This window comes from Manis javanica, chromosome 4 (genome assembly GCF_040802235.1).
Source record: "Manis javanica isolate MJ-LG chromosome 4, MJ_LKY, whole genome shotgun sequence".
NCBI classification, from domain to species: Eukaryota; Metazoa; Chordata; class Mammalia; order Pholidota; family Manidae; genus Manis; species Manis javanica.
Genome location: NC_133159.1, coordinates 144,350,978 through 144,371,150, shown reverse-complemented (window position 1 = coordinate 144,371,150; position 20,173 = coordinate 144,350,978). Strand labels below are relative to the sequence as shown.

General features: G+C 36.2%; 1 protein-coding gene across 14 annotated transcripts in view; it reads right to left on the bottom strand.

Moving 5' to 3' along the window:
• Nucleotides 1-20,173, bottom strand: part of ACACA (acetyl-CoA carboxylase alpha) — a 313,862-nt gene that overhangs the window by 167,239 nt on the left and 126,450 nt on the right. For all 14 annotated transcript variants that reach the window (XM_073235270.1, XM_073235269.1, XM_073235274.1 and 11 more), the window contains 6 exons: nt 14,099-14,208; nt 13,240-13,321; nt 12,163-12,261; nt 10,795-10,901; nt 7,198-7,308; nt 1,435-1,644 (listed from right to left, as the gene is read on the bottom strand). In XM_073235270.1, coding sequence (XP_073091371.1) covers nt 1,435-1,644; nt 7,198-7,308; nt 10,795-10,901; nt 12,163-12,261; nt 13,240-13,321; nt 14,099-14,208 — 719 coding nt within the window. The remainder of the gene's footprint in view (nt 1-1,434; nt 1,645-7,197; nt 7,309-10,794; nt 10,902-12,162; nt 12,262-13,239; nt 13,322-14,098; nt 14,209-20,173) is intronic.

Below are 20,173 nucleotides of genomic sequence, written 5' to 3'. Positions count from 1 at the left end.
ATAGTAACTGGATGAGACTTTGTTTTGGGCTGTTTTCTTTGGCGAAAGGCTAGCTATGTTTAAGAGTAAGAAAAAGGGTTTTAAAGGGTAATCGTAGCCAGGGGAGAAGAATGAGGCACAGACTTTTAAATGCCCTGCAGAAATTTTTCTTTGTGCCATCTATTTAGTAAAAGAATTTCCTGAATTTCAGCTGATTATAGAGCTACCCAGTTAGTGAAGACAATTCTTAACATCCTTTGTAGCTAGATGTGATTGTATAACTGAAGTTTGTCCAGTGGAATGTGAGTAGAAGTACTATGTGTGACTTCTATATCATATTTTTATATATTTGACCTCCATGTCCTCTCTTTCATCATCTCACAGGCTACAATGTGAACATAAGATCGTGAGCTAGCTTTAATCACAAAGATGATGACACCTGAGGACAAGGGTTGGCAAACTTTTCAGTAAAAGGCCAGATAGTAATTATTCTCAGCTTTGTGGGCCATACAGTCTATGTCACAACTACTAAACTCTGTCATTGCAGCAAGAAATCAGACATAGATATCATATAAATAAGTTCCAATAAAATTTTATTTACCAAAACAGGTGGCAGGTTGGATTTGGCCTGCAAGCTGTAGTTTCCTGATCCCTCTCCTAGCATATGGCAGAGCAATAAACCTGGGTCCTGGCACTAGCTCATCTCTGAACTATGATGAGAGTAAAAAACAGAACTTATACCTTGCTTAAGCTACTGTACTTTGGAGACCCTCTTTATCATAGCAGTTTAAGAATGCATCTTAATACACACACAAACACCCACACACTCACACATAGGAATTAAACTTCCAATACAGATGACCCCATATTGACTTGTTTGGAATTCAGGAAGAAAAAGAGATGAAAAACATATCTCCAATAAAATGAAGACTCAGTCAAAATCTCAGAAAAGACCATATTCAGACCCTTAAACTGTAACTATTTCCAAGGGACCTTGTATGACTACTGAGAGATTCTTTTCTATACAAAAATATAGAATATGTAAACTTTAAAGATACTTAGAGGACCTTTTAAGAGATAATGAATTAGAATAAATTCATCTGAAGACACAATGATAATCAATCTAGGAAACAGAACTACCTGCTTACCATGAGCTTGTTAAAGAAAATCAAACAATAAGATTAAAAATCCCCAAATATTCCTCTTCTTTATCCCTACTCAAAGTAGTATACTACTTTTTTTTCAGAAGTGTTAACTAATTTGAGCTTGAAATGTTCACTGGCAATCTCCTAGAGGGAGAACATTAGAATTATTTTTCTTCTGAGAAAAGGATATAATCTTATCAATTACCCAGAAGTACTGCTTAAAATTCCACTATTCTCAGATAGGTACATGAACTGAATGAGTAGTAGCTCTGTGTAAGAAAACAAAAATTAAAGCTTTTCATATACATACCTGTTCCATATGTTCAAATACTGCCGGAGTAGCGATAGCAGCAGGTGCCTCTTCAATAATCTTCTGATGCCTGCGCTGTACAGAGCAGTCACGGCCAAACAAGGAGATAGCATTCCCATACTGATCTGCCAAGATCTGCACCTCTAAATGACGAGATTGTTTGGCTAGTCTCATCACAAATATAGGAGATCCAGGGACTTCGGCTTGAACCTATATTAGAAAAGGAAATAAAACAAATTCATAAATGGTAAACATTTTATCTATCCTGAAAGGATGCTTCAATTCAACAGGCAGATGCCTAGAAGTGTCAAGGACCATTTAACCAGTAGGAATACAAAAATGAATAAAACATAGTTCATGGCCTTGTCTATTTTTAAGATAATGCATTCTCAGTAATATAACCAATATTAATTGATGAACATGAAAACATATGAACATCCAGTGTGTTAGGTAAAGAACAAAATTTCTTTAAAACACACAAACACAAATCCCACAAAAGGGTAAAATACTGCCACCAATTCCAAACACCCAAATGGACCACTTGCTCCAGATTAGATGTTTTCCCAGTCCATACGTTCATCATCTATAGTATTACTGTAGTCACAGGAATTTCATCTTCAGTTTTGAAGTATATTGTCACTAAATACAGAATTCTACACTGGCAATTGTCTTCTTTCAGCACTTTAAAGATATCCTGATGTTTCCTGGCTTTCACTGTTTCTACTGAGATGTCAGTTATCAGTCAGTTATCAATCTTTTGTTATTCCTTTGACAGTAATCTTTTTCCAGCCGCTTTAAGATTTTCTCTTTCTCTCTCTTTTTAGGAAGTGAGGCAGCAGATTTACTCTGGTGAGCTTAGATGTGGTTTTCTTTGTACTTGTCCTGTGGGGCTCATAGTGCTTTTTGAATATGTGCTTGGTATCTTTCGCAAGTTCAGGAAAATTCTCAGCCATTATCTCTTCAAATACCTCCATTCTCTCTCTTCTCCTCTGAGACTCAAAGTACATGACGTTAGATCATTTCATTGAATCCCATGTGCCTTTTATGTTGTTTGGCTATATAATAAGTCACCTCAAAACTCAGTGGATTCCTTATGACACCAACCATTGTATTTGCTCGTGATGCTGTACTCATCTGGGCCATTCTCTTGGTCTTGCCCAGGGTCACTCATGTGCTTATCACCAACTGGTAGCTTGAATGGGCTAAATGGTCTCACTCAAATGTCTAGTGATTTGTATTGACTGTTGGTTAGTAGGTCTAGGGAGCCTTGACTGGACAGCTCATCTCTACTGTATGTGGCCTCTTATCCTCCAGCAGCCTAGACCAGGCTTCTTCGGTGCAGTGCTCCAAGACAGTGAGGGCAGAAACTGTAAGGCTTCACAAGCTCTAGGCTCTAGAACTTACACAATACCACTTCAGCCACATTCTAATGGTCTAAGCAAGCCACAGGGCTAGCTAAGACTTAAGGGGTGGGAAAAGAGGTGCCACCTCTTGATGGAAGGAAAGGCAAAGTCACATTGCAAAGGGATATACATACAAGGATGGGAGGAGTTATTGTGGCCATCTCTACAAACAATCTACTATGGTCCACCCTCTGGCCACAATAATTCACATACCTCCCACATGCAAAACAGACTCACCCCCTCCCAAGACCCCTAAAGTCATCCAATCATGGCATCAGGCTTGACATCCATTTTCTCATGAATCATGTCCAAAAGCAAATGAGATTCCTTGGCTGCAGCTCGTCAGGTGCAGTTTCTCTTGCTCCAAAGATCTGGGAACTAAAAAGACAAGTTATCTGTCCCCAACACCCCCAACATTTAATGACAAGATGGAAGAGGATAACTATAAAAGATTCCTTTTCAAAGAAGAGAGGAATGGAGGTACATAGCAGTCAATGCAGATTGGTACGTGCCGTCAGATTCCCTTATACCTAGGGGCATAGAATTTTTTTAGGGTCTTGCTCCCTGGGAATAGCCTCCTAATCCGTGACTCCCCTTTGCTCTTAGCTCTGCCGTCTGGGCTTCTGTCTCTACTCTCTGAAAATTCTTTTTACTAGAAATAACTGATATTTACAGCTAAATAGCTTTCTCAGTCTGCTTCCTATTTATAGAAAATTGAAGGCCCAGAGGCCCCTTTGAAGTTTGAGTTGTCTCTGTCCCTTATTCTCTTTGGTGAATTCATCAGTACAAGTTCCCTTGAAAACTTTTTGGGTTTCCTATGAATCATACTGGGGATTCAATCCTTTCCCCAAAAGATGTATCCATAATTTTTCAGGCACTTTGGGTATGTATATCAGGCTGCTATTGGACAAACACCTTTAAGAAACCCTTTTCTTATAGCTGAAAGGGTAATCTACCAGGTACTATCTTATGTATTTCTGAGGTCTTGAAGGATTTCGCAGGCATTCTTGATTTGGCCTTTACCCTGAGGTAATTTTTTACTTTTAGAATCTTTTGCCAGCTAGAGAGACTGGGAAGGAGAAACAGTTCTATTTTCAAACAACAAATTTGAAACACCTCCTTTAGCCCTCCTTTAGTTTGTTTTATAGTTCCTTAGCATAAGCAACCAGAAGCACTCAAAAGATACTTTCAATATATTGTCTAGGGATGTCTTTAAGTAGGTCTATGAGTTCATTAAAGACATTCTGTATCTTCCAAGTTACCTCAGGCAATTGTTCCATCATTACAGAAAGTGGATTAACATTTTTCCAGGCTCTAATAACAAAACAATCATCTCACTGCCTTTCAGCCTCCACTAACAGTGAGTTCATAATTTCTCCAGTCTTCATTAACAAGTTCCTCCCATTTTTCCATCCTCTACCTATGAGCCAGCCTCAAAGCTAATGTCAAATATTTTGCTTTTTTGTTATGGCAGCATCGCACTTTTAGGTATCGATTTCTCTGTCAGTTTCCCATTGATGCCACTAAAAATTTAGTGCCTTAGGACACTGACCATTTTATTTTATTTGCTCATGGCAGTTTGAGCTGGGCTCAGTTGGCAGTTCTTCTACTGATCTTGGCCTGGAGCTACTCCTGCAACTATAGTCACCTGGCAACTTGCCTGGAAGTAGATGGTGTAATATGGCCTCACTGACATGTCTCAAATGTGGCACTGTCATCAGTAGGCCTAGAAAGCCTCAGCTTGAACAACTCATCTACATTTCATGTGGCCTCTCTTTCTTCAAAAAGCTAGACTGGACTCTTCACATGGAAGTCTGAGGCTCATTCCAAGAGCAAAAGGGCAGAAACTATAAGAACACTTGAGGCTTCAAAACTTGTACACCATTTCTGTCACATTCTACTGGTCAAAATACATCACAAGCCCAGCGAAAAATCAAAGACTGGGGGAAAAAGACTTTGTTAATGGGACAAGAGGCAAAATCACACTGTAAAAGGGTGTATATACAGGGAAGGGAGGATTTATCAAGGTCATCTTTGCAAATAATCTCTCCTATCCTCTTTTCTTTATTTTTCATCTTTTTTGTCAGTCTTTATGCTCCATTTTGAATTCTTATGACCTATCTTTCAGTCACCAATTCTCTGTTTAAGTGCATCTAATATTATATTAAATTCTTCTACTGACTTTTTAATTTCAGTTATTGCATTTTCAGTTCTAGAATTTTCATTTGTTTCTTCTTTATAGTTTCTGGTTTTCTGCCAAAACTTCTGAATCTTATCTTTAATTTCCTTAAATACATAGTTACTTTATAATCCTTGTCTGTTAGATCCATTATCTAAACCATGGGTCTGTTTCTACTGACTTACTTTTCTTGATTTTCAGTCATACAGTTTGATATGCCTGCTTATTTTTAATTGGCTGCTTGATACTGCATTTGAAAAATTAACAGAAATAATTTGAGGTTCTGGATGTTGTCTTTCTCTGGAGAGAATGTATATTTGCTTCCTCTGGCGACTACTGACACTAGTAATCCTAGCACACCTTACCTGAATCAAGGGTTGAGTGTTGCAAGCTGAGATTTAGTCCCTGTGTGGGGTAGTCGATTTCCACCTCACTCTTACCTCCTGAGGTATATAGTCCTTTCAACATTCCAATCTCCAATGTGCGAGGTTTTCCAGAGCACTGTCCTCAGCAAATCCTAAAGCCTAAGTTTTGTCCTTTTAGTCTTGAAAGACTGTTGAAAACTCTAATCAGCTTTTTGACTGCTCCTTCTCAAACTAGAAGGTATCTCTAGGGAAAAAGTGGCCTCAAATGCCAGGCTCACCTCTGAGTTTCCTTCTCCTATATCTTAGTCCCACAGTTACTCACTGCCTTGAAGTGTCTCTAATTAGTTAAAACAGATTTTTTAAAAAATTTGATTCAGCTTTTCTAGTTTGCTCTCAGTGGAAGGACTGGTTTGAGTTATTTAGTTAATCATTATGGGAACTTAAGGACTTTCACATACACCTTCCTAATCTAGGTGTTCTAGATTCTTCAATTTCATTCCATAATAATAAAGTTTTGAAATATCTAAAAGAGTTAACAATTTTAAACATTAGCATGCTTTGTTTTTTGCTTCTAAGAGCAAAAGGCCTTTTCTTTAGAACCCACGAGGCACTTATCTACCTACGAACTTAGAATTACTGAAGAAGGAATGTAAACAAAAGACAGGCAATATTCAAATTCTGACACTTAAAACAGGAAAATGCAGCAAAACAATACCTTTATCACTTTTTAAATCTAGTACATCAAATCATGGAAGACCCACTTCATAGAGTTCTTCTCTTCAGCCCATGACAGTGAAGCAAGAAATGTGTTGTTGGATGGTTTTAAAAAAGAGAGGGCAAAAAAATAAGGTGGCTAGGGGTATTAGTGAAAAGTAGTGCAAAGTAAAAAAACACTGGTAAAAATAAGAAAGTGAGAAGCCAGGAAAGTTAAAAGGCCTGAATGTGTCACGATTTTCCTTTTATTGACTCCTCCTTTTCTGGGTATTAATGAGAGAAAAAGAAGTGAGTCAAGTAGGTGAGGGTAACTCTAAGGAGAGGAAGAAGTGACTCCTACCAGATTCAATCTCTAAGATGCTGAAAAGAGATCATTTATTTGGCCTCTATAACCAACTTGCAGTATGGCCACATCAACATGGCTACAGATCAGAAGGTTAGGTAGAGAGGGATCCTAGGTTTAGCTCTTCTGGGCCAATCCTCAGCACTCATAGACTATGGACCACTATAGGGATCCTGTGCTAAGGTGTGGTGGCCATGCAGCCAACATGGCAGAAATTCAGAAACCTATAGTCAATTTGAACTGAAGTGAGCATGGGCCTGGCCAAGCCAAGAATATCCAGACCAGGTGTTAACCATACCATATACTTTATCTACAATGCAAGTAGAAGGAGGACACAAAAATGTAGAAAGACACTAACTCTTCCTTCTCACTACAAGGTCCGATGAGTCCCATGTACCACAGGTAAAAACCATATGGGAAACTAAGCACTTTTATATAAGAGAGCATAACTCTACTGTTTGAATTACCTAATTGAATATAACCTTAAACTGAATTGGACATTTCATTAACACTTTCCCCTGCTAATAAGCTGGAGAGAAACACTAGATTAGTTATAGACAAAATAAAAAATTAAATATATTCTGGACATCCAAATTACAGTGTGAATTATTTATTTTATTTTACTGAGGTATAATTGACAGAAAAGATTATATTAGTTTCCGGTATAATGATAAAATATTTGTATATATAATCTGAGTTAAATCATGTATCTCTAATATATATGTTAATTTAAATAAATAAAAACAACTTGTATTCTACCTGTCTGAAGAGGTTAGGGAAATCATCTGCATTGTTGACTTTTCTGATTCCTTTTCCTCCTCCTCCTTCTGAGGCTTTGATCATCACTGGATATCCAACTTCTTCTGCAGCCTTAAAAAGAAAGAGAAAAATAAAATAAGAGTGGTATTAGTAAGAAAGGAGAAAATTGGCATTTTTCTCCCTTTAAGATGCAGTCATTTGACTGTTGGTGGGAATGTAAATTAGTTCAACCATTGTGGAAAGCAATATGGAGGATTCTCAAAAAACTAAAAACAGAAATACCATTTGACCCAGGAATTATGCTCCTAGGAATTTACCCAAAGAAAACAACATCCCTGATTCAAAAAGACATATGCACCCCTATGTTTATTGAAGCACTATTTACAATAGCAAAGATGTGGAAGCAACCTAAGTGTCAAACAATAGATGAATGGATAAAGAAGATGCGGTACATATACACAATGTAATATTATTCAGCCATAAAAAGAAAATAAATCCTACTATTTGCAACAACATGGATGGAGCTAGATGGTATTATGCTCAGCGAAATAAGTCGGGAGGAAAAAGACAAGTACCAAATGATCTCATTCATTTGAGGAGTACAACAACAAAACTGAAGGAACAAAACAGCAGCAGGCTCACAGACTTCAAGAAGGGATTAGAGGTTACCAAAGGGAAGGGGTTGGGGAGAGAGGGCTGCGAAGGAGGGAAAAAGGGATTAAGGGGCATTATAATTTACAATCACAATATAAGTAGATCACGGGGAAGGTAGTAAGTACAGCATGAAGAAGACAAGTAATGACTCTATAGCTTCTTACTACGCTGATAGACAGTGACTGCAATGGGGTGGGGATGCGGGGGATTTGATAATATGGGTGAATGTTGAAACCACAATGTTGTTCATGTGAAACCTTCTTAAGATTGTATATCAATGATACCTTAATTTTAAAAAAAGTCATCTGGTAGATCTATATGTGGTAAAATAGAAAGATCTTGAAGATACACTATTAGGTGACAAAAAAAAGTAATAGAGCAGTATTTGCAGTATTAGGTCAAACCAAAAGAACTTGCCTTTTCTGCAAGTAAAAAATGATTGAATATTGACAATTTCATATTGTTCAATCTAAAGTAATTCCAAATAGCAAAATAAAACTAAGTGTTTTTATGATTATGTATGCATTCATAAACACACATATTAAGTACAACAAAAAGCCTAGAGTATACACCAGTGGCGATTTATAAAAGGAAGATGGGGAGATATAAACTTTCACTTTTTACTGCATATATTTCTGCATTATTGTAATTTCTCATAATATGCGGGTGTTCATGTACCCATAATTTCTACTTAAAAAAAGACGTAAGTAGTTCACTCAATGCAAGTGGGTGGTTTCACTGCAGTGTCTGATAACATATAAGTAAGATTCAATAAATCAGAATTTTTATGTATCCAGAAATTGTTTCTCATTTTTGTAAATGATAAAAATAAGATATCAAAGTATTAATAAAATTAGTCAGAAAACTCATTTTCAACACATTCTGTAAATGTGTTTTTTATATTTATAGTATTTTATAATGATCAGGTTATGATTCCAAAACTTTTTGAAAAACTATTTATATAACCATGAAGTAGAGAGCTGGTTAAATCAAGACATACCCATATATTAGAATACCAAGCAATTATTAAAAGAGACATACCCATATATTAGAATACTATGCAATTATTAAAAGGAATGAGTTGGCATTTACATGTAATGATATGAAGATGTCCAGATTGTACTGTTAAGGCAAAATACAAATGGGGGAAAAGTTAACTAAAAGTTTAAAATAACCAAGTAATTCATTTGTCAAAACACTCCAGTCTTTTGAGGTTTACATAATAACAACACCTAAAAAAAGTGTCACCAGAGAAAGAAAAATTTTAATTTGTGCCAGTAGATTACACATGAAAATCTTTCACTTGTAGTCCCATCTCTTCCAAAATTCTCTTAACTCTATTCATTTCTATGCTTATAAAAAGTTATCATGATGAACTCAATCATTGGGTAATAAGTAATCAAAGAAACAAGTGTGGAAAAAAAACTTAAAAAATAGGGTAGCCCAAATGATGTTAGTAAGAAGGTAGGCCTTCTAAAAATATGTGAAAGTTCTAGGCACAGGTCACCCATTTAAAATATTTAAGAATAATTTAATGCCATGAGGAAAATGCTTATATATATCATTAAGTGGAAAAAAACCCTAAAATTACTAGGCAATACATACAGTAAGAGCCTAATTTTGTAATTATAATTATGGGAATCTATTAATAAAGATTATCACTATATGAGTCTATAAATGAGAAAGACTAGAAGAAAATACATGAATGGGTATGTATCTCTGGATGGTGGGTTTATGTTATGGGTGGTTTTATCTCTTTTCCTACTTTCCAAATTTTCTATTAGAATTTTTATGTTTATAATTATAAACCAGGAAAAAAAGGAATTTTAATTAATAAGCAAATTTGCTAGTTCTTTACAAAGAAAGGGCTTCTACTCTCATAAATTACAGCAAATAGAATATAGCATTTGCAATTCAATTAGAAATACTACTTCTTCTTACTAAGGAGATTACAGGATGCTTACTTAACTTGAAATGCAAACAATACAGCAAAATTAGTTGAGCATTCAGCTTTCCTCTTGAATTTATAATTTTGAAGTTAAATAAAGGAGTGTGTTTTCTAAAATGGCCTCTTTCATCATCTAACTGGAGGCTTAACTGACACTTCCAACTAGTTAAGATGTGAAAGGAAAACAAACTGGAGAGAACTATGAAGGCAAGAAAAGGTAATGTCAGACAAACGATCTCCTTTTGCTTGGGTTCTACACAGATGAACAATAAGTAGAGTAACATCTCCAGACTCTCTCAGTTCCCTCCCTTACTCCTCCCCAAGGGAAAAAGAGTAAATTATGTGGTTGGTCAGTTCAGCCTCTTCCTTCTGGGATCATCTCACTGCACAGACCACACACTCTTTGTCAGCTCTCAGCCACACAAGAAGCAGAATGGTAAAAGCTGTCTCCACAGAGAGGTCTGTGGTTATCCAACACCACCAGTACACAGGGAGTGAGCCTGCTGAACTCTGACATTCAGTACACAAATCTGATTGTTGTGACACACATAAGCCATTTTCACCAACATCTGTATTAATAATAAAGCTGACATTTTCTCTCTATCTGCCTGGCTTTTTGGTTCTGAATTCAAGCAGGGGAAAAAGTGAGTTGTCTGTTGCCTGCCCGTTCCACCCTCCTCTCCACTATACTTCCCAAACCAACAGGTGGTGGAGAGGAGAATCTCCTGGAGAGGAGAGGAGAATAAGGAGAATACCTTGTTAAGCTCTGATTTAACTACCTGAAAAATGTTCTGTCCAGGGGAATGGCTTGCTTCAGAACAAATTTAAATTATTTTCATTAAATCTAGGTCACTTCCTTTCTCTATAAAAAATACCTCCTGGTCTTACAATCCTAATGCCATCATGGGTATATACGATGGACCAGGTTTCAAGTTGGATTTGCGACCCGAATTGGTCAGTTGAAAAGACATCATTCCCTAGAGTTAGTAACATACCTTTAACCCATCATCCACATCTTTCACATAACCTTTTTCATATAGTTCCTGGGGAACATTTAAGATGCGTTTCGAAAAATCATTTTCATGCCAGTCCACACGAAGACCTGCAATAGATCACAGTGACTTAACAGCAACTACAAGAGCTTCTGTTCTTCTCAATTTTATGCTATACCTTCTTTTAAATGCTCTCATATTTATCCTAAACTAAGGGTAGATAGAAGAAAGAAGGATACAATAAAACCCTGATTAGTCCCTGGAGTTAAGGATATTTAACTACAGCAGGACCTGGCAACTTGGATTCTTATGCAGGAAGAAGCCAGGAGAAATAACAGGGAGCAAATTTATAAAAATACAAGAACACATCAAAAAAAAAAAAAAGGCATGTCAGACTTCTCAGAGTAACTCGGCAAGCAAAATACCTTTGAATTGTGAGTTCAGACCTGCTCCAGGGCCAGAGGTTTGGGAAATAATTCAATCTTTATGAGCCCTTGGAAATGGAAATGGCAGTTTTATTGGCCTCAACAGAGTCATGATTCCATGCTCCCTGAATGTCCCTGTACTCAGCCGAAGGGGAATGCTACAGCCTCCTCATTCGAACAAGAACAAATTCAACCTTTTATTTTAAACTGTTTGACTCAGCCGGTCTGGCGAGGGTACTGCAATCCCCCTGGAGAGCCAGAGTAACAAGAGTTCAAATCAGTTCAGCTTCAAGACAATGGCCATGACCACTTGAAAAAGGCTTTAGTGTACATCTCCTTCCTGTGCTAGAGTACAAAAAAAGGGAAGTTCATATGTTATGAGCTATAATAATTATTCACATGACACTCTTAAAGGGATCTGTTAAGAATAAATTATTTTTAGGAAAATTTTATTCTTCCACATGGCTGAAAGAAAGGTGGACTACTGACCTCATTTTCTGAATCAAGGAAAAATGAGAGGTTGAATGGTATTGAACAGGCAAAGTAAATCATCAATATTGTGGACTGATATAAAAAAAAAAACAATGGGAGGCAAACATTTGACTAGGTGGCTTCAGTGATCCAACTCACCTGCCAAGCAAGTTCAAAGGCTTAATTCTGCCTAGAAAATGCATCTGTGGAGATTCTAGCCTACCCAGAGCAGATCTGAATCTACAGAATCCTATGCATTCTGTGCAGAGTTTCTCCAAATTAAGTCCTAAGATCACTTAAATCAGTTTAGCATCTGTGTACATGGCAAAAAATTTATAATCCTAAAACATGATAAAACCACGGTATATTGAGTATCCCAATAAATTTTCAACAAACTTAAGCCCTAGGCCACAATGCCAAATATCCTACTGAGCTTTTCTGCACTTCAAGATACAAACAAGAAATACTTTCTTACCATTGCCACTCCAGGGAAGAGTTGGGATACCTGCAGTTTGAGCCACTATGGAAGATGCAATCTTATCCCCCAAAGCCCACATAGCCTGGCTTGGAGGACCTAAAAACAAACAAGAAAAGAACTTCTAACTATAATATCTTGGCCTCATTTATGTCATATATTACTTTGTTTTCTATGTAATTATTTTTGTATTTGTCTTGCCTCTCCTGTATCACATATCATGGAGATCATAACTTGACTGTGGGACTACTTACTATGTTTTGACTTATTTTTGTACCCTTTATAGAACCTAGTATAATAAGCTTTCAGCATATAGTGAGAGTTCACTATTTAAAAATATATGCTGAATTAAATTCCTAACAAATCTAACTTTGATTTTACCATTCTTCATGATCCAATTTTATCAGATTAACAAAATATGTTTTCTTCTTTTTTTAACCAATTATCTTTAAATAAAGATCATAAAGTTTTGGGTTCAAGTCTGAAATATTATTCCCTCCTTGGGCTGAAGGAAACCCAAAAGGAGATTTATTTTACTAAGGTTTACAAAGCATAATCATCATTGTGGAAGATAGAAACACATTTGAACCATGTAACCTTGATTTTTCTCTCTGCTATAGGTGAGCAGAAAAGTCAGAAGCAATAGCTCCCACTTACAGGAATATGACCTATATTCTTAAATGTAAAGGTGCTGATTCATATTTAAGGGCACACTGCAAGGATCCCAATATTCAATTATCTTTGCTATATAAAAATAGGCCCTTTCTCTACTATTTTCTTAAGGTTAATGGCAAAGTTTCAAAAGGCCAGTGTTTTGGAAATCAAAGCATCCTCTGTATCTCATGGAAAAGAACCCAGGAACAAAAACACAATTAAGATGCACAGAGATAAGCAGGGTGTAAGAAATGAGGAAGGAAAACAAAAAAGAAAAAGAAATGAGAGGGTTACTCTGACAGTTGGTGACTGATGAAAAATAAGAGCCCAGAGCATGTTAAACAAAAGAAAAGCAGAACATAGAGTGGAATGTGGGCAAAACTGATGAAGAGAAACAGAAAGAACTGTGTCAGAAAGGCTCACCCATGAAGGCGATACCATTTTTCAACAGGAGTTCTGGGAGCTTGGGATTCTCAGAAGCATGGCCCCAGCCGGCCCACACTGCCTACAAAAGAACACATTGTGATTCACTCTTAAAATTCATACTTAAAAAACAAAACAAAACAAGACTGGACTTACTTGATGAGGTACAATAGTCCCACAACAGCCTAATGCTTAATTCAGCTTTTAACTTGATTGTTGGCAAACTTTTTATGGAACAATAACCAGTCTATTGTGGCAAAATTTCTGAACAGGTCAAAACCCAGTTGAAATTGATATTAAGATCCAGTTAATCTTGTTGCTCTTTAGGAAACTCAATTCATAGCATTTCAACTGGACTCTATAGAGCCTTTTCTAGAAATACTGGTTTTCTTTCTTGAATTCAATTACTTTAGCTAACCAACTCCACTGTTATATGTAGTGATTATACGCCATAAAAATTTTTAGTTTTTTCCTCTTTGGGTTTTAAAACACTTACCCTAAACATCCTAATACAATGTGATAGGGAAGAAACAACCTAATTCTATACCACCATATTCTTGTCTGATAATATTCCATGGGAAACAGGCAACTTTTCCTCATTTGGGATGGTTTGAAGGTGAAATGAATAGAAGAAGTCATCTCTGAAAGACCCTTACAAATCCTCTGTTTGTATTATGTTTATTTTGACTCATTCCATTCTTTCCATCTTTCCTTTCCCTATTGTATCCCATAAAAGGGCATTTATCAATTTTCAACAATGATGCTTTATATAAAATTAAAGGTTTTCCCCTGGATAACCCTTGCGCCTAACTGTAAAATTGCTAACTTGGGTTTTAAAGGACACATTAGCATCTCTTACTTGTACGGGGATCCTTTTAGCAATATCAAGGATTAATTCCACATTTGCATAGTTGTTATTGTTTGGTCCTCCTGGCACTGGTACATAGTGATCTGCCATTTTAATGTATTCTGAAAACACAAGCAAATTAATAGAGAGCACATGCTTTATTCTCAGAAATATAAGAGCAGAACAAAACCATGTAAAGGACAAGTACCATCATAAGTAACCACATTACAGACTGCATTAATAGGCTAATTTTCAGCACCATTTAGTTGGAGGCTGTGACTTTGTTAAGTCACAGGCACTAAATATGTGCTAAGGAAGCTCTTACACTAAAACAACAGTTCTCAAACATTTCACTATGTGGCCTTTCTGAAGGGTCTTTAAGACTGCTCTATCAACGATGATGTGTGTCACTTAGAGACCCATGTACAATTATTCTGAGAAAAAGTTCTCATCCTGACACCCTTTACCTTTAACTTGCTTTGTATTCTGTCAAAGCTCTTTCCTGAGAAAGCTGGGACAGATGGAAAAAACAGAGTAGAGTCTGAAGGGTTTATAGACTGGTTAAACAGGAAAGGTTAGTTACAGGAGTCCAGTAAGTGCTTGAAAAGGGTTTATCTGGAATGCTGAGAGATAACAGGTATTTAAAAAGCACTTTAAAAAGATAACTTTTTCCCCTCCTTACATTTTATTTTTTTCTCAGTATTCCCTCTGAAATTTGTCACCGAGTGTTCCTCTGTCTTCCTGTTCTGACAACTGTGGTAGAGGAGCTATAATGTGCAGGGACTGTACTAAACACTTTATATTATTTCATTTAATACTCAGTAATCCTATTCAGGCATACCTCAAAGATACCAAGGGTTCAGGGGCCAGACCACTGCAATAAAGTGAATATTGCAATAAAGAGAGTCAAATGAATTTTTTGGTTTCCCAGTGCATATAAAAGTTATGTTTATACTATACTGCAGTCTATTAAGTGTACAATAGCATTATGTCTTTAATTAAAAAAGGGTACATACCTTAATTTAAAAATACTCTATTGCTAACAAATGCTAAGGATCATCTGAGCTTTCAGAGTTGTAATCACTGATCAGAGATCACAACAAACATAACAATGAAAAAGCTTGAAATGCTGTGATAACTATAATGTGATATAGAAATCCCAAATGAGCAAATGCTGTTGGAATAATGGCACCTATTGACTTGCTTAATGCAGGGTTGCCACAAACCTTCAATTTATAAAAAATGTATATCTGTGAAGTGCAATAAAACGAGGTACGTGTGTATATGATAGTTACTATTAGTACTCAGCTTATAGGAAATCAGGGCTTGAAAGAGTTAATAACTTGCTCAAGGCCCATCTTCATCATATTTATTAATGTTTCTTATGTCTTGTTCTTAATCTTTAAAGGTTTTAACTCCTTCTAAAATACATTCCACTCAAGGTAAGATATAAGACCCTATAATTTGTTCAAAATAAAAATAGGTTTATTCTTCTCTTGGATTATAAGAGGGAAAGCATACAAATTATTAAAAAGATTTAGATAATGCATCAGGATGTAATAATACTATATCTTAAAAGCAAAAAACCCCATTGTCCTACTACCGAGAGATATTCAGGTCATGTTTTGATATGTAAGAAACTATAAATTGTTAACCAGTTTAACAAGTCTTGTGCATATCTTCCCATATTATAATATAGATACATATTTAGTATATATTTAACATTTTATGTACTTAATATATACTCAATTTTAATGGATATCTAATGTTTCTATAGTCTATAATTCACTTAACTACTAACTTATTGATGGACACATAAGTCATTAATAATTTGGAAAATATTAAAATAATGTAATGATGAATCTTTATACAGCTGTTCAATTATGTCCTTGGGACATGTTCCTAGAAATAAAACTACTGGGTCTAAAGGTATATACATTTTCAATGTCTGAATCACCTGAGATACTCACTAGCAATATGGGTGTCAAACTGCCTATACTCTCACCTGTGTTAGGTGTTACCAATCTTTTACATTTCACAAATCTTATCAATAAAAAAAAAAAATCCCAATCTACTATTGTGTTAGTTTGCATTTCCTTGATTACCACTGGTATAGAATCTTTTTCATGTTGGTGTCTTTTTCTCATATTATAGGTAGAAACTCTTTGCTGTTAATATGTTTTCCCAAATTATCATGTCTTTACTGTTTATTTTATGTGGTCAAATATACCTAACTTTTCTACTGTGATCTATTTAGTCTTTTCTTAGTTCAGTGGTCCTAGAAACAGAAAAAAGTTACTTTAATTGCTGACCTACGTATCACTCTTTCTCTCACACACACACAGTCTTCAAAAAACAGTGGTTGCCAACAAACAACAGTTCAGAGTTCTATACCAATCAACTTTCTATTATCATTATTGTAGACACTAAGAAAACAGAAGCCCTGCGAAATAAAAAAGAAAGCTTGTCCTAATTATATACTTTGTGTTTCTCCATAATCTCCTAATTTCCACAGTTTCCATAACTTCACCAGAGATGCTACTCTAGAGTATGTTCACAAATAAGAAAACTCCCCTCAAAAGAGAATACTTAATTCTTTATTATGGATTTCACTAATCATCCATCTCTCAAACTTTCCCAAGTAACTCATGAAATAAACACATGCAACTGGTCAATTATTACCAGCCTCACCATACCTTTACCTGTCAATTTTGCCTGTTCTCCAGTCTCAGAGGATGACACCCTCTTCTCATATTCATAACCAACTTTTCAGTCTAAGGCTCCTTTTCCATAACCTTTAAACTATAAAAATCTGTTTTAAATTGCACTACAGTGATGATTGCACAATGGTATATAAATTTACTAAAACTTGTAGAACTTTTAAAAGGGTGACTTCCTGTATATAAATTATACTCAATAGATCCACTAAAAATAATTAACATAAGAGAAAGATTAGAAAAAAGGAAAAATCACCCAAAATACTAATTCCTCAATTCAATACCACTGGTATTATAATCCTTTCTACAGCTGTGTTTTTTAAGTAACTTTTTAAAGAAATTATAAAATTATATAAACCCTATGTAAAAAAGCTGGGAAAAGCAGAAACATAAATAATAACACCCTAAAATTCCATCCCTAGAGATAACTAGTATTGTTGTTTTGGCATATGTCATTGCAGCTATTTTTTCTGACTAACACAATGTACTTCTTTCCTGTTATTATATCATGCTGTCAATCTCCTTACAGTCAAATTTTTCTTAGAAATTGTGATGGACAGACACTAGTATGTCTGTCCCCATAATCCTAGTCTCAAGGGATTCATACTTTAATCCCCTCTTCTTGGGTGTGGGCAGGATCTATGACTTGCTTCTAGAATATGACAAGATGAGGAGACATCACTTTCATGATAATGTTGTATAAGAATACAACCACTCTTATTAGGAGGCTTTCCCTTACTGGCTTTACAGTAGCAGGCAGTCATTTTGGGATACCCCAGGTGACAAGGAGCCAAGAGTGGTCTCTAGCCAACAACCAGTTAAACCTTCAGGACCTAAGTCTGCCAGCCCACATAAAACTGAATGCTACCAACAGCCATGTGAGACTGAAAGCAGAATGATCCCAAACGGATCCTCAGATGAGACTGCAGCCGCAGCTGACAAATAACTGTAGCCCTGTCTGTAATCACACAAAGCAGAAGACCCAGCTAAGCCATGCTCGGACATACAGAAACTGGGAGATAATAAATGCCTTTGTTTTAAGTTGTCAAGTGAATGTAAGTGAAACAAGTCAGACAGAGAAATGCAAACACCCTACAATTTCACTTATACGTGGAACCTAAAAGACAAATGAACAAACAAACAAAATTGAAATAGATTCATAAACACAGAGAACAGACTGGTGATTATTATAGGGAAGTGCGGGGAGAAGAGCCCGGTGAAATAGGTGAAGGGGAAAATTAGTGAAAATGTTCAGTATCTTGATCTGGGTGATGGTAACATGATTGTTTACACATGTCAAAATTCATCAAGCTATACACTAAGATCTGTGCATTTACTGTATCTACCTCAATATAATTTTTAAAAATTTTTAAATGAAAAGAGCAAGAAAACAAAAAAACTTGTCCACATTGGCTATTTCAATGTCACTACCCATTCATTGCTTAACATCGTTTATTAAACTGCACACTAATATTGTTCTAAATACTCTTACAAAGGTTACCTATGATCTCCTAATTGCTGGAAAAGTATCTATTCCTATTTTATTGGACTGCTGACACATTTGACCACTGCTTCTTGAAATTGTCTTTCTCTTTGCTCCTCTCTTCTGTTCTTCCTCTCTCTCCAGATCATTTCTTCTCAGCATTGTTTAATGGGCCTATCTTCCTGAGTCTATCCATAAATTTTAGTCTTCTATAAAATTTCATCCTTAGCCTTCCTCTCTTCATTTTCTATATGTTTTTTTTTTTTTTGGTATTACTAATCTCCAACTACATAAGCAACATTATGGTTACTAGACTCCCCCCATTATCAAGTCACCACCACATACCCCATTACAATTGTTGACCATCAGCATAGTAAGATGCTATAGAATCACTACTTGTCTTCTCTGTGTTGTACAGCCTTCCCCATGCCCGCTCCCCACGTTATGTGTGCTCGTAATGCCCCTTTTTCCCCCATAACCCTCCCTTCTTACCCATCCTCCCCAGTCCCTTTCCCAGTCCATTTTTGGGTTCTGTGAGTCTGCTGCTATTTTGTTCCTTCAGTTTTTTCTTTGTTCTTATACTCCACAGATGAGTGAAATTTTTCATACTTGTCTTTCTCTGCCTGGCTTATCTCACTGAGCATAATACCCTCTACATCCATTCATGTTGTTGCAAATGGGAGGATTTGTTTTCTTCTTATGGCTGAATAATATTCCATTAGGTATATGGACCACATCTTTATCCATTCATCTACTGATGGACACTTAGATTGTTTCCATTTCTTGGTTATTGTAAATGGGACCGCGATAAACATAGTGTTGCATATATCTTTTTCAAACTGCGCTCCTGCATTCTTAGGGTAAATTCCTAGAAGTGGAATTCCTGAGTCAAATGGTCTATTTTGAGTTTTTTGAGGAACCTCCATACTGCTTTCCACAATGGTTGAACTAATTTACATTTCCACCAGCAGTGTAAGAGGGTTCCCCTTTCTCCACACCCTCGCCAACATTTGTTGTTGTCTGTCTTTTGTAAGGTGTCCGTCCTCACTGGTGTGAGGTGATATCTCATTGCAGTTTTAATTTCCATTTCTCTGATGATTACTGATGTGGAGCATCTTTTCATGTACCTGTTGGTCATCTGAATTTCTTCTTTCGAGAAGTGTCTGTACAGCTCTTCTGCCCATTTTTTAATTGGATTATTTGCTTTTTGTTTGCTGAGGTGCATGAGCTCTTTATATATTTTGGATGTCAACCCTTTAATGGATATGTCATTTGTGAGTATATTCTCCCATACTATAGGATGTCTTTTTGTTCTACTAATGTAGAACAGCCTTTGCTGTACAGAAGCTTTTCAGCTTGACAATAGCCCCACTTGTTCTTTTTTGCTTTTGCTTCCCTTCCCGGGGAGATTATGTTCATGAAGAAGTTGCTCATGTTTATGTCCAAGAGATTTTTACCTATGGTTTTTTTTTTCTAAGGGTTTTATGGTTTCATGACTTACATTCAGGTCTTTGATCCATTTCGAATTTACTTTTGTGTATGGAGTTAGACAGTGATCCAGTTTCATTCTCTTACATGTAGCTGTCCAGTTTTGCCAGCAACATCTGTTGAAGAGGCTGTCATTTCCCCATTGTATATCCATGGCTCCTTTACCATATTTTAATTGACTATATATCTTTGGGTTAATATCTGAACTCTCTATTTTGTTACACTGGTCTGTAGGTCTCTTCTTGTGCCAGTACCAAATTGTCTTGATTACTGTGGCTTTGTAGTAGAGCTTGACGTTGGGAAGCGAAATGCCCCCTGATTTATTCTTCCTTCTCAGGATTGCTTTGGCTATTCAGGGTCTTTTATGGTTGCATATGACTTTTAGAACTATTTGTTCCA